This window comes from Capricornis sumatraensis, chromosome 21 (genome assembly GCF_032405125.1).
Source record: "Capricornis sumatraensis isolate serow.1 chromosome 21, serow.2, whole genome shotgun sequence".
Lineage (NCBI taxonomy): Eukaryota > Metazoa > Chordata > Mammalia > Artiodactyla > Bovidae > Capricornis > Capricornis sumatraensis.
This window is the reverse complement of record NC_091089.1, coordinates 44,973,650-44,985,760: the sequence shown is the minus strand read 5'-3', so window position 1 is coordinate 44,985,760 and position 12,111 is coordinate 44,973,650. Positions and strand designations below refer to the sequence as shown.

Genomic DNA, 12,111 nt, shown 5'->3' with positions numbered 1-12,111 from the left:
ACTGGGTGCATTCTGAACAGATTCAGGACGCAGTCCCAGGCAGACTTTGTGGTCATAGTGCCCGCCCCTCCTGGGGACACCACCTGAGCGTGCCACCCTCCCGTTGCAGAGGTACCCACAGCCCCGGGGGCAGAAGAAGAAGAAGGTGGTCAAGTACGGGATGGGGGGCATGATCATCGTCCTGCTCATCTGCATCGTCTGGTTCCCGCTACTCTTCATGTCTCTGGTCAAATCCGTCGCTGGGGTTATCAACCAGCCCCTGGACGTCTCAGTCACAATCACCCTGGGCGGGTACCAGGTAACCATGCCTCTCTCCGGGTCTCCAATCCCCCTCCCCTCTGTGGGTCCTTGTCAAGCGCAGCCCTCTCCCTGACCACCGGATGACTTACTGAGGTTCTGTGGATCCGCATCTCCTGTCTGAATATTGACAGTTCTGCAAATATGTGAGCTAAGGTACAGGAGACAGGGAAGAGAGAGCCCTGCACTGGCTGTGGGTAATACATGGTCTAATATTGTTCTCAGAACCCAGGATGCACAGAAGGAATTTCAAATATTAACCATCCCGTGTGTCTTTGTTTTCCAGCCTATTTTCACAATGAGTGCCCAGCAAAGCCAGCTGAAAGTTATGGACCAGCCAATGTTTAATAAATTCATTAAAGCTTTTTCTAAGGACACTGTAAGTAGATGCGTGGAGTTGGTCTCTGTGAACAGCTGTCACCTTGGCCAGCTGACTGTCGTCACCTTACTCACCACCTGGCCACGACCTGAGCTGGAGGGCAGGACTTCCCGGGGATGATCAGTTGTTACACTGCAGGTTCCTGGCCACTGGCCACTTTGATCATCTAAGATGTGGTGTCTGTATTATTGGACATAGGTGATAATGAACATAATTCTAATTAAGAGAATCTTCATGTTGAACACAACAGGTGCTGATCCTTTTCAAATCTCTAAAGTTTTTAAATTGTGGTAGATATTTATCCCTTTGACTGGGAGGTCTCCTGTAGGAGTCTATCCTAAAGAAGTCATTCAGAATATGGGAGAAGCCCCAGGCAGGTGCCTGCTTGTGACAGCATCCTCCCCATTCATAAGAACTAGGCAGCCTGGGGATTCAACAAGTAGGACTGAATGAATCAATTATGGCAGATTTTCCAAGCAACTTCCTTTCTAATAAGATGATAATTATGAAAATGATTTCATGGCATGAAAATTTCTCAAAATGAAAGAGATTTAAAGGATGCCATTATTTTAAAATTGATTTTAAAAATTAAGACATGCATCCTCAATTGTATAGAACGGGAATCAAGTTCTGGTGGTGGAATTGTGGCTGATGTCATCCTTCTCTCTGCATTCCATGCTTTTAATACTATGACAGCACAACTCTTCATGGTTGAAATCGGCTTTACAACTGATACTTTTAATTTAAGTACAGTGATTAGGCAAACAGATGCTTTTCCCCATTGTAGAATGATCGGCCTGTAATGCCCGCTGTCCACACTATTCTTGAGGAACACACAGCTGTGAGGAAGGGCCCAGATGTCCAGGGTGGATTAAACTTGTCTCTCTTATGAGAGGAATGTTCCCCAATAGTTGATACATTTCTTATTTTTAGGAAAAGGAAAAGATGACACTGAATCATCTGATTTTTCTGTACTGTTTGATTGGAGTGATTCCATGGCCTTGTGGGGAGGGGGCCTTCCCTGGTGGCGCTAGTGGTAAAGAACCTCCCTCCCCCGCCCCCGCCACAACAGTGCAGGACATGTAAGAGACGTGGGTTCAGTCACTGGATCAGGAAGATCCCCTGGAGGAGGGCATGGCAACCCACTCCAGTATTCTTGCCTGGAGAACCCATGGACAGAGGGGCTGGTGGGCTACAGCCCATAGGGTCGCAAAGAGCTGGGCACGACTGACTCAACCCAGCACCTGTGTGCGTGGGAGTAGCAGCACCACCACTGGGGTCTGGTGATGTGACTGGAGCTCTTAGCGCCAGAACAGCCCAGACAGCGCGTTGGGATGAAAATCCCTCTGCACAGCCAGAGAGAGGGAAGGGTAGTCACCTTCTTGCATGTCCTCGGGGGTGTGGTCTATTTATGCAGCTGTGTTTGTGTGCACACAGGGTGCTATGCAATTTCTGGAAAATTATGAAAAAGAAGACATAACAGTCGCAGAACTGGAAGGAAACTCAAATTCTTTATGGACCATCAGCCCTCCCAGTAAGCAGAAAATGATACACGAACTCAAGGACCCCAATAGTAGCTTCTCTGTTGTTTTTTCATGGAGTATTCAGAGGTAGTTACTGGATTTCCGTGCATAATATCCCCCTTTTCCCCAACCTGAACTTGGGGTGGGGGTGGGGGGCATGGGAGGTTAGAAACCTCAGATTAACGTGGATCTGGGTTTATGTTAGTTCTCGAGTAATATCCATTCAATGCCACAGCTAATGTTTTTGTGTGTTATTAAACAATGATTTGCCTGAGACTCATTGGCCCAGCGAGAACGTCTCAATTTTCCTTTTTTCTACTAACTTTAGCTCTAAAGCCTCTGACAGTGAGGTCAGTGAGTAAAAGAGAGAGGTGGAGAGAAAATAAATAGAGTCATGACTCATAGAATGAAACTGAGTCGGGTGAAGCGTGAGATTTCCCTGAGCTTGGGGTTTGGCCTCATAACACAGGACCTGTAGCCCCTGGAACCCCGAGTCTCCCTTGCCGGCCCGAGCACTGGGCAGCCCCTGTGGCTCTTTTCTCCAAGCCTGAGCTGGGGGAGCCCCTTGGGCAGGCCCAGAAGGGGAGAGCAGGGATATTCCTACCCTTCCCCCACCCCCAACATGAGCCTCTGGCCAGCCTGTGGCCACCACATCGCTTATCTCGGGAAAAGTTCTCGCATCCGAAAGCCCAACGTGTCTGTGGGGCTGTTTGGGGGCCTGACCCAACACCTTGGCTGATGAGCTTTGTTTCTCTCAGGATTCCAGGCAGGTGTGGGGTAGGCTTGTTGGGTGCACAATACCAGCTTCTTGGCTGGAATTAAGAGAGAACCATGATAGGTAAGGAAGAAAGCCTTCTGGAATCTGAATTCACAGGGACATAGTAAAGAAGGATTTTGGAGAGGGAGAGGGCTGCTGAGACTTTAAAGACCTCCTTCTTTAATCTTATTTTCTCCTTTTAAATGTCCCAAACTCCCCACATGGAATTCAGTGTTGGCAAAAATGCCCTTCCTTTGAAGAGCCACCCCCCAAAATTAAAAACCAATTTTTGATTGAACATTCTGTTTTTAATCGAGATAATGGACATGTGGCATTGTTCTAGTTGCAAGGGAGCAACTTGGTGATTTGATATTTATGTACTTTTCAAAATGGGCACCACAGCATCTAGCGAACACTCACCACGTGGTTACCAACCATTTTCTCCTGTGATGAGCACCTTTAAGATCTACTCTTAGCAACTTTCAAATATGCAATGGAGTTTTATTAAAAATAGTCACCATGCTGTTCATTATGTAACCAGGACTTAATGTTATACCTGAAAATTCATTCCCTTTAACTTCCTTTCATGCCTGAAATGAAATAATCCATTTCATTTACCACCACCACCACCACCACCTCTGAGAACCACCAATTCGTTCTCTGTATCTATGAATTCAGGTTTTGTGTTTTTATTTCTAGATTTCACACACAAATGAGATTATACAGTATTTGTCTTTATCTGACTTATTTCACTTAGCCTAATGCCATCAAGGTTCATCCATGTTGGCCCAAAGAGTAAGATTTCCTTCTTTTTATTCCTGAATAAGATTCCATCGTGTGTATGTGTTCTGCCTTCTTTATTCATGTATCTGAATCCACGCGTTGCTTCTGTATCTTGGCTATTATAGATGCTGCCGTGAATGTGGTGGGGCAGATTTGTTTTCAAGTTAGTGTTTTCATTTTCTTTAGAAAAATACCCCGAAGTGGGATTGCTCCTATAGTAGTTCTATTTTTAATTTTTTGAGGAATCACCAAACTGTTTCCCACAGTGGCTACATCAGTCTCCATTCCCACCAACAGTGCACAGGGCTCCCTTCTCCCCACATCCTCACCAAATCCATCCCCGTGGAATAGTGCACAGGGCTCCCCTCTCCCCACATCCTCACCGAAACTTGCTGTCTCTTGCCTCTTTAGTGATGGCCATCATGGCCATTCTGAGAGATGTGAGGTGACATCTTATTGCAAATATTCTGTTCAAAATATGGATTCTGTGAGTCCTCGTGGAGACTAACATCGCTGGGCTAACCTAACGTGCCTCAGAGTCCTATTAGATGCTCAGGTCCACGTCTCTTTGGGTCCCCACACTCTTCCTCCTCACCTGTGATCGGTGTTGAAGGTGCTTGCAGCCTCCTTGGATATCTCAGAGGCTGGATGTTCAGGTGAGGTGGACAGAGAGGTTGGGGTTGACAATCGTGGACCCAGTGAAACTTGGTGAGATGAGTATTTCAGGAGTTTTAATCTCACCTGCAGATCTGTGAATAACCACTGACCTTGACCTCTTCTTTTTTCTTTCACAGAAACATGAGTCTGGGTGCAAAAGCAGAAATAGCAACAGATAAGCTTTCTTTCCCTCTTAAAAACAAGACACGAGAGAATATTGCTAAAATGATAGCTGGCGGCGACACGGAAAGTTCCAGGACACCCGTGTGAGTTGGTTATCGTTGTTAACACAGTGACAGTAGGCGTGTGTATCTGGTACAGAGTCTCCTCTACAAACATGGGTGGGCAAGAAACTCAACCTACTCACTTGGGTGACTCGAGTGAGCCTGTGCTTAGAGCCCCAGGTGGGCTGCATCAAAGCCCCACCTGTTCTCCACCCACTCCCTCCGCCCAGCATGTCTGGGGAGGACTGAACTCGTCTCCAGGTGACAGACTTTGCTTCCACCTGGCATAATCACCAAAAACCAAGAAGAGTCCCTGGGAGACCCTTTTCTACCATCACCCCTGCTTCTGGGGCACTGAATCCCTGGCTAATGGAGAGGGGTGACAAGGCAAAGGGGCAGATGGAAATTTGAGGGGGGAAATCTGTATCTTTTATATTAAGATCTTATATATAAGCTGTATCTTATATATTCCCTGCCACACGACACTGCACTCCAGACATCTAAGCTGTGATGTTAGAGTCTCATGTGAGAACCAGCAGGAGCAAACAACTGCTGCTAATCCCAAACTGCCCAGTGCCCAGCTCTGTCCCCATCTGCCCCAACCCAGGTCAAAGCGCTGAGGGTGAGAACCAGCACTATGCAACCCTCAGACATGGTTCTGAAAGTACCCCATGTCAGGCACTGACCACCAAGGGCCCCTGAGACCCGTCAGGCTCTCCCCATCGCTTTCTGATGAGAAAGCAACCTAAAGAGATGGAGCAGCCATGGGCTGAGGGCTCAGGTGCCAGTCCTCTCTTCCCTACACCCGCATCCTCCTATCAGCTGGAGCAGCCCATTCCACTAGAGAGAGTTTGGAAATCCTGAAAATTAAAATTGGAAGCATGGGCAGATCTCAGCAAGAAAGATAGCCCCTTGCTTCAGAAAAGTCACAGGTGTGGAAAAATCTGTATAGCCATCTTTAAGCCATTAATTAGCTTGGTACAGAGGTGGCCTGAACATTTGGTTAGAACCTGGTGAATTTATTCAGCTTTGGAGACCTGATTTTAAGGGACACTACGTGTATTTACATTATGTAAAATACACATAGTGTATTTTAATACACTATGATGACTGCACACTGCATAATTATAGGAAGACTCTCACCATTATTTGTTTGAAATGAGGTCACAAGTAGCAAAAAAAAACCTCATTTTTGCATGGTGATGCAGTGGTAAAGAATCTGCCTGTCAGTGCAGAAGACTCAGGAGATGTAGGTTTGATTCCTGGGTTGGGAAGATTCCCTGGAGGAGGAAATGGCAACCCACTCCAGTATTCTTGCCTGGGAAATCCCATGGACAGAGGAGCCTGGTGGATTATGGTCCATGGGGTCGAAAAGAGTCGAACACAGCTAAGCAAATGAGTGTGCAAAACAACTAGAACTTAATGACCTCTTTTTTTTTTCTTAATTCCCAGGACCATAGAAAGGATTTACCCGTACTATGTGAAAGCACCCAGTGACTCTAACTCCAAACCCATAAAGCAGCTTTTATCTGGTAAGAATGAGAAGGAATCGCTTCGGAACAGTTCTTATTCTTTCTTTCAATCAGCATCTACAGTTTGCCCTTGCAGCCTCTCTCAAGCTCCTTGCCAGGTTTCTTTCTCATGTGACATGGTTGACAAGAAGCCTAGGGCTCCAGGCTATATCCACCAGCAAGAGGGGATCACTTACTCGCCCAGGGCAAGTTCGTCATCTTCCTTTCTTCATCTGTATAGAACGTGATTGACTGAAATCTATATTGAGTGACAGGTTAACAGATTTATTAGAACCTATTTACTTGCTTCTATTAGCAACCACATCTTTGGCAGAAAATTGCCTCCTACAGTGTTAATGCCAAAGGCCCCATGATAAAAACAAACAACAAAAAAAAAAGGAGGGCAAGAAATGGATGTGATTCAGCCCGCGGGTGACTGAGTGCTGGTAGTCAGGCTCCATCTATCACAGTTCTCACCCAGCAAAACTCAGCTCAGAAGTCACCTCCTCTGGGAAGCCGACCAGAAGCGGTCTCCCCAGGCTCACAGACCTTGTTGGTACAGGTGCTGTGGTGGTTGCCACGTGCCCATAAACTGGGCTTGCAGAGGTGGCCTTTCCCACTGGACCAGGCTGCGTGCAATTGGGTGACCCCTGAGCCCCTCCTGCAGCACCTTCTTCCTGGAAGATGCTCAGTAAACAGGGCTTAACAGGAAGGAGCCCGTCGATTCCATCACAAGTCAGTTATTGCGGTTTTTAAATGTCTAGTTAGTTGTTGGGACTTGTCAGCAAAGATCCTCCAGTGACGGGGTTCCCTTCTCCCTATAGCAGCAGGACTGGCCTCTTGGAGAAAAAGAGAGACCCCCTGCCACCCAGGCCCACCACTCCTTTTCCTCACAGAGTTGACTTGCCCCTGTGCCCTCATCCTGGAACCCAGTGCCATGGGTACCAACCAGCTTGTGCCATCCCGGAACTGCTAAGTGCATTAAATCCTTAAACTCTCCTGCTAACCAGATTTCATATTTCTCTTTCTCCAGAAAATAATTTCATGAACATCACCATCATTTTGTCCAGAGACAATGCGACTAACTCGAACAGTGAGTGGTGGGTTCTCAACTTGACTGGGAACAGAATCTACAACCAGGAAGCGCAGGCCCTGGAGCTAGTGGTCTTCAACGACAAGGTCAGCCCCCCCAGCCTGGGGTTCCTGGCCGGCTACGGGTAAGGAGCCGTTTTGCAATCAACGGTCATGAGAGGCCCCCTCTGCACCCCACCAGGCTGAGGACAGAAGTCTTTTATCTTCCTAGAATTCTCAGATTCTATAGCTGTGTTATTAGAATTCACAGATCCTTGGCTCTTCATATTATATTTTTAAAATTGTATTGAAGTATAGTTGATTTACAGTGTTGTGTTAATAGCTGCTGTACAGCAAGGTGACTGTTATACAGATATATGCATTTCTTTTTCATATTCTTTTCCATTATGGTTTGTCACAGGGAACTTAGTTTTAAAAGATGAGGAACCAGAGTCCCAGAGAAGTAAAAAAATGCCTTGGGTGGTCCTTCCACCAAACACAGGACCCAAAGCCATATTTGCCGTATTTCCAGCTCTTTGACTATTGCTTCCTGCTACCACACAGTTTGGTGCAATTTGGGGTTTAATCTAGAAATTGGGGTCAAGTTCTCTTTTCTGCTAATGTTGCCTTCTGACCTTAGCAGATGAGAGTCAGTCAGAAATCAATTTGGAACGTGCCTGATGCACTTCTCCGCCTTCTGATGCTTCAACCCTCTAACAGGCACCCCCCCACAGGACACTGAGGTTTTCCACTTCCTAGAAAGAGCCTCTTAAGAAATCATTGTCTCTTCGGAATTTTATTATAAACACGAATCTCTGAGAAAGGCAGGGAAAAGTTCTCGATACAGAAAGTGTGTATAATACAATTGTATTTCTACCACATACATCATGTAGCTTCCCCAGCTGGCTCAGTGGTAAAAAATCTGCCTACCAAGAGACACTGGTTCGATCCCTTGGTGGGGAAGATCCCCTGGAGGAGGAAATGGCAACCGTCTCCAGTATTCTTGCCTGGAGAATCCCATGGACAGCGGAGCCTGGAGGGCTGTAGTCCATGGGGTCTCAACGAGTTGGATACAACTGAGCATACATGCACACTGCATAGCTCATGCATATGACATATGCAGTAAAACCACCAGAAGTTCATACATGAAACTATTAACACTGCTTGTCTCCAGAAGGTGAGCTTTCAAAGGACTTTGATTTTTCAAGTCCTACAGTTCTGTACTGTGTAATTTAAAAAAAGAAAGAGAGCATGCATTACATTTTCATTAGCCAAAAAGTCAATGTTTTCACCAAAGTGGAATAATTTAAGCTTTGGTAAGTCTATCACATCCTCTGTGGCATTTGAGGGAAAGTGTTGTTATGTTTTCTCATGTGTGTGTGTGTGTGTGTGTGTGTGTGTGTGTGTGTGTGTGTGTGTGTGTGTTTCTGTTAACCATATTTAACTGCCAAATATTATTTCTACCTCTTTTTCTTCATCTCTTTTTCCCTAGTATCATGGGCCTCTATGCTTCCGTGGTGCTGGTGATTGGGAAGTTTGTCCGGGAATTCTTCAGCGGGATTTCTCACTCCATCATGTTTGAAGAACTTCCCAACGTGGATCGGATTCTGAAATTGTGCACAGACATTTTTTTAGTCCGGGAGACCGGAGAGCTGGAGCTCGAGGAGGATCTCTATGCCAAATTAATATTCCTGTACCGGTCGCCAGAAACCATGATCAAATGGACCAGGGAGAAAACAAACTGACACCCTGGCCACAGACCGCGAGCCGAGTTAACGTGGGGATTTTCCAAAGAAAAAAAGAAAAGCACAATCTTGTCCTGCGAGCTAAGCGTTTCCAGTTCGGCAGAAACAGTCTCTGTGCTGACGGGAGCAGAAGGGCTGGGCTCCCTTTTGCCCCCAGAGCTGCGAGCCAAGGCGCTGTTGAAACATCCTTCGTGTTAATTCCGTTCCTCTGAAGTCGGGGCTGCTCGCCTGTCAGTCCACGGTGTCTCGCGTCCTGATTGACTGTGTGGGGGAGTCGCTGACAGGTCTCATTCTAGAGACACAGGACAGCAGGAGGAGGAAGGAGAGACCTCCTGGGTGGATGGTGCCCTCCTGGAGATACCAGGTCATCGCAACGCCACGCCTGGTGCTCGGCTGCAAAGGGGACGCTGCTATGGGGAGGGGCCAGGGGCCTGCACTCCGAATGTGCAGCAGAGTCGGGGCTGAAGCCCCTACACATGTTTCTAGAGGGAAGGAGGGAGGGGCCGGTGACCCACGGTGACGCCAGTGGAAGGATAAGCCTCATTCTAAGCAAAAAGATAACCTTAGTGACACTTACTGCCTTACCTTAACTGAAGAGTAATATGAAATCTTTCCATTCAACACCAGTGACTTCTCAGGAAAAAAAAAAAAAAGCAGCAAAACAAAGACATGGACGCAGTGTTGCCGAGGCCCAGCTGGTGGCTCTTCTGGTTCCAGAGAGTTCCTGCTTCCTGTAAAACCCCGACCCGGGAGACAGACAGAGATGCCGCCCGGTGGAAGTGGGGTCCTTGGACGCTGTCACCTTTGCTGACTGAGTTCTGAGCTCCCCTCTGCCCCCCTCACCCATGCTTCCTCCCGTTTCCATGACTCACAGCAGTGGTTTTTCCAGTATGTGACATTTTTTTCCCTATTTTTCAGGTCTCTCAACGAGTTTACATATTCCAATTCACATTTTTACATCTGAGACGGGTTTTTTTAAGTTCATAATTATGAAAGAAATATGTATATTGAGCTTGGGGAAATAAACAAACAGCCTTTTCTTAAATTATTATTATGGGTCATACAACGTCTTCATGAAATAACAATGTAGCATGAAAAATTGATGATTGACATGTAGTTTTCATTCCATATTAAAGGACAGTTTCTGAGAAGAATCATTGAATGGACTAGAATATGTCCCAAATAATTAACCCTCTGTAGTTTGGGTTCGGGACTTACTTAGAATAAAGCACATCCTGCAAAGTCACTTTAAGAATACTCTTCCTTCTGCCTTGTTGCATGAAATAGGAGAAGCGACCTTTCTGTGCTGTGTGCCCAGAGCTAAGATCCCACTTCTGGTGGATTGGTTGTATTGTCGGTTTTCTCATGTGGGTGCTCAAGGGGATTAATAAAAGCAGAAACGACTGATAAAAAAATAAACTTCCCAGGAGGAAACCATTACAGTGAATACAGAGCTTTTAAAACATATCAGAGTTCAAATGATGCCCAGTGTCTTCTAGAGAATCAGTGCAGACCTGTACCTCCGCTGTGAACGCCGGGAGCCTACCGCCCCCAGCCCCCCACTTAGGGTAAATGCTTGTCGTCATAGCAATAAATGCCAAGCACTCAGGGACCTCAGCAGCCTTCCTGCACGTTCCAGTTGTGAATTCTTTCTTTTAAAGACATCGGTGGGGGATCTGGAGAGAGAGCATACAGCACATTTAGGGAGGAGGGGAGAGGGACTCCCTCTCACAGGCGCAGAGGTCAAGGACAACGGGATGGAAGACAAGTCCCATTGTTAAAGAGCGAGCCTCGGGTGTGGAGGAGGGAGGACGCAGAAGGACACAGAGATGTAGATGGCCCCTTCCTGCCTGGGTTGGAGGGGGACTCACCCAGAGAAGGAGGTGGCTGCCTGGGACCCCAGCCCAGCCTGTCACCATCCCATTCAGCCCGATTCTGACAAGAAGGGGTCAGCAGGCTGTAACCAGCCACAAATAAGCACCAGGCCCTGCCTGGAGAATGATGGACGCATGTCCCTTAGAATGTGTTCTCTGGAGACATCTTGGAGAGGGGTGTCCCCAAGGACCTGGGCGGTGGCCCTCCTGGCCAGTGAAGAGGGAGAACCAGGCAGAGAGCCCGTGAGGCTGGCCTCGGCCCTGGGGGCGCTGGTGAGCTGGTGGCCGGTGAAGGTCCAGCGTCTGGATGCTTTATTCACAATTGCCAAAATCTCAGAAGCAGCCAAGGTGCCCTTTGGTAGATAATCGGATAAATACACTAGGTTAGAACCTAGATGATAGAATATTGTTATTCAGCACTAAAAAGAAATGAGCTCTCGGGACATGAAAAGACATGAAGGGAATGTACACGCATTTTACTCAGTGAAAGAAGACAATCTGAAAAGGCTACACACTGTGGGCTTCCAACTATATGATGTCTTGAAAAAGGCTACATACCATGTGCTTCCAACTGTATGATATTCTGGAAAAGGCAGAACTGTAGGGACAGTAAGACAATTGGTGGTTGTCAGGGGTTGAGGAGGAGGGAGGGGTGAACAGGCGGAGCACAAAGGATTTGTAGGAGAGTGAATATACTGTATGATACCAGGCAGATGGATACCTGTTGTTAGAAATTTCTCCAGACCCATAGAATGTCCCACGCTGAGAGCGAACTGTAATGTGAACTATGTGTGGCCTTTGGGTGACAATGACATGTCTATGTCAGGCCCTCACTTATAACAAGTGTCCCATCTGGTGGGGGATGTTGGTAACGGCATGTGTGGGGCCAAGGGTTATTGGGAATCTCTGTATCTTCCTCGTACCTCTGCTGTGAACCCCAAAGTGCTCTATAGAATGGTTTCAATAAAAAATGCACCTGTAATGTTGATAAAAGCTCAGTGAGGGGCGTGAATATGAAAGTGGAGAGAGACCTGGAATGTTCCGGTGATGCTGTTCCTCCCTATGGAAAAACCCACGCAGGAAAGCGGAGAGAAGAGCCTTCCAGTCCTTCTTCTTTAAACCCCTTAGTTCAGTCATTAGTCCCTGATTAGCCCAGCATGTGGCTTCCTCTTGTGGCTCAGCTAGTAAAGAATCTCCCTGCAATGCGGGAGACCTGGGTTCGATCCCTGGGTTGGAAAGATCCCCTGGAGAAGGGAAAGGCTGCCCACTCCAGTATTCTGGCCTGGAGAA

The 12,111-nt window shown here is 47.1% G+C and overlaps 1 protein-coding gene across 3 annotated transcripts in view; it reads left to right on the top strand.

Annotated features, from left to right (window-relative positions):
* PIEZO2 (piezo type mechanosensitive ion channel component 2) overlaps window positions 1-8,947 on the top strand; it is a 255,348-nt gene extending 246,401 nt beyond the window's left edge. For all 3 annotated transcript variants that reach the window (XM_068993743.1, XM_068993741.1, XM_068993740.1), the window contains 7 exons: window positions 110-298; window positions 584-676; window positions 2,114-2,286; window positions 4,534-4,662; window positions 6,073-6,152; window positions 7,165-7,348; window positions 8,695-8,947. In XM_068993743.1, coding sequence (XP_068849844.1) covers window positions 110-298; window positions 584-676; window positions 2,114-2,286; window positions 4,534-4,662; window positions 6,073-6,152; window positions 7,165-7,348; window positions 8,695-8,947 — 1,101 coding nt within the window. The remainder of the gene's footprint in view (window positions 1-109; window positions 299-583; window positions 677-2,113; window positions 2,287-4,533; window positions 4,663-6,072; window positions 6,153-7,164; window positions 7,349-8,694) is intronic.
* The last annotated feature ends 3,164 nt before the right edge of the window (window positions 8,948-12,111 follow it).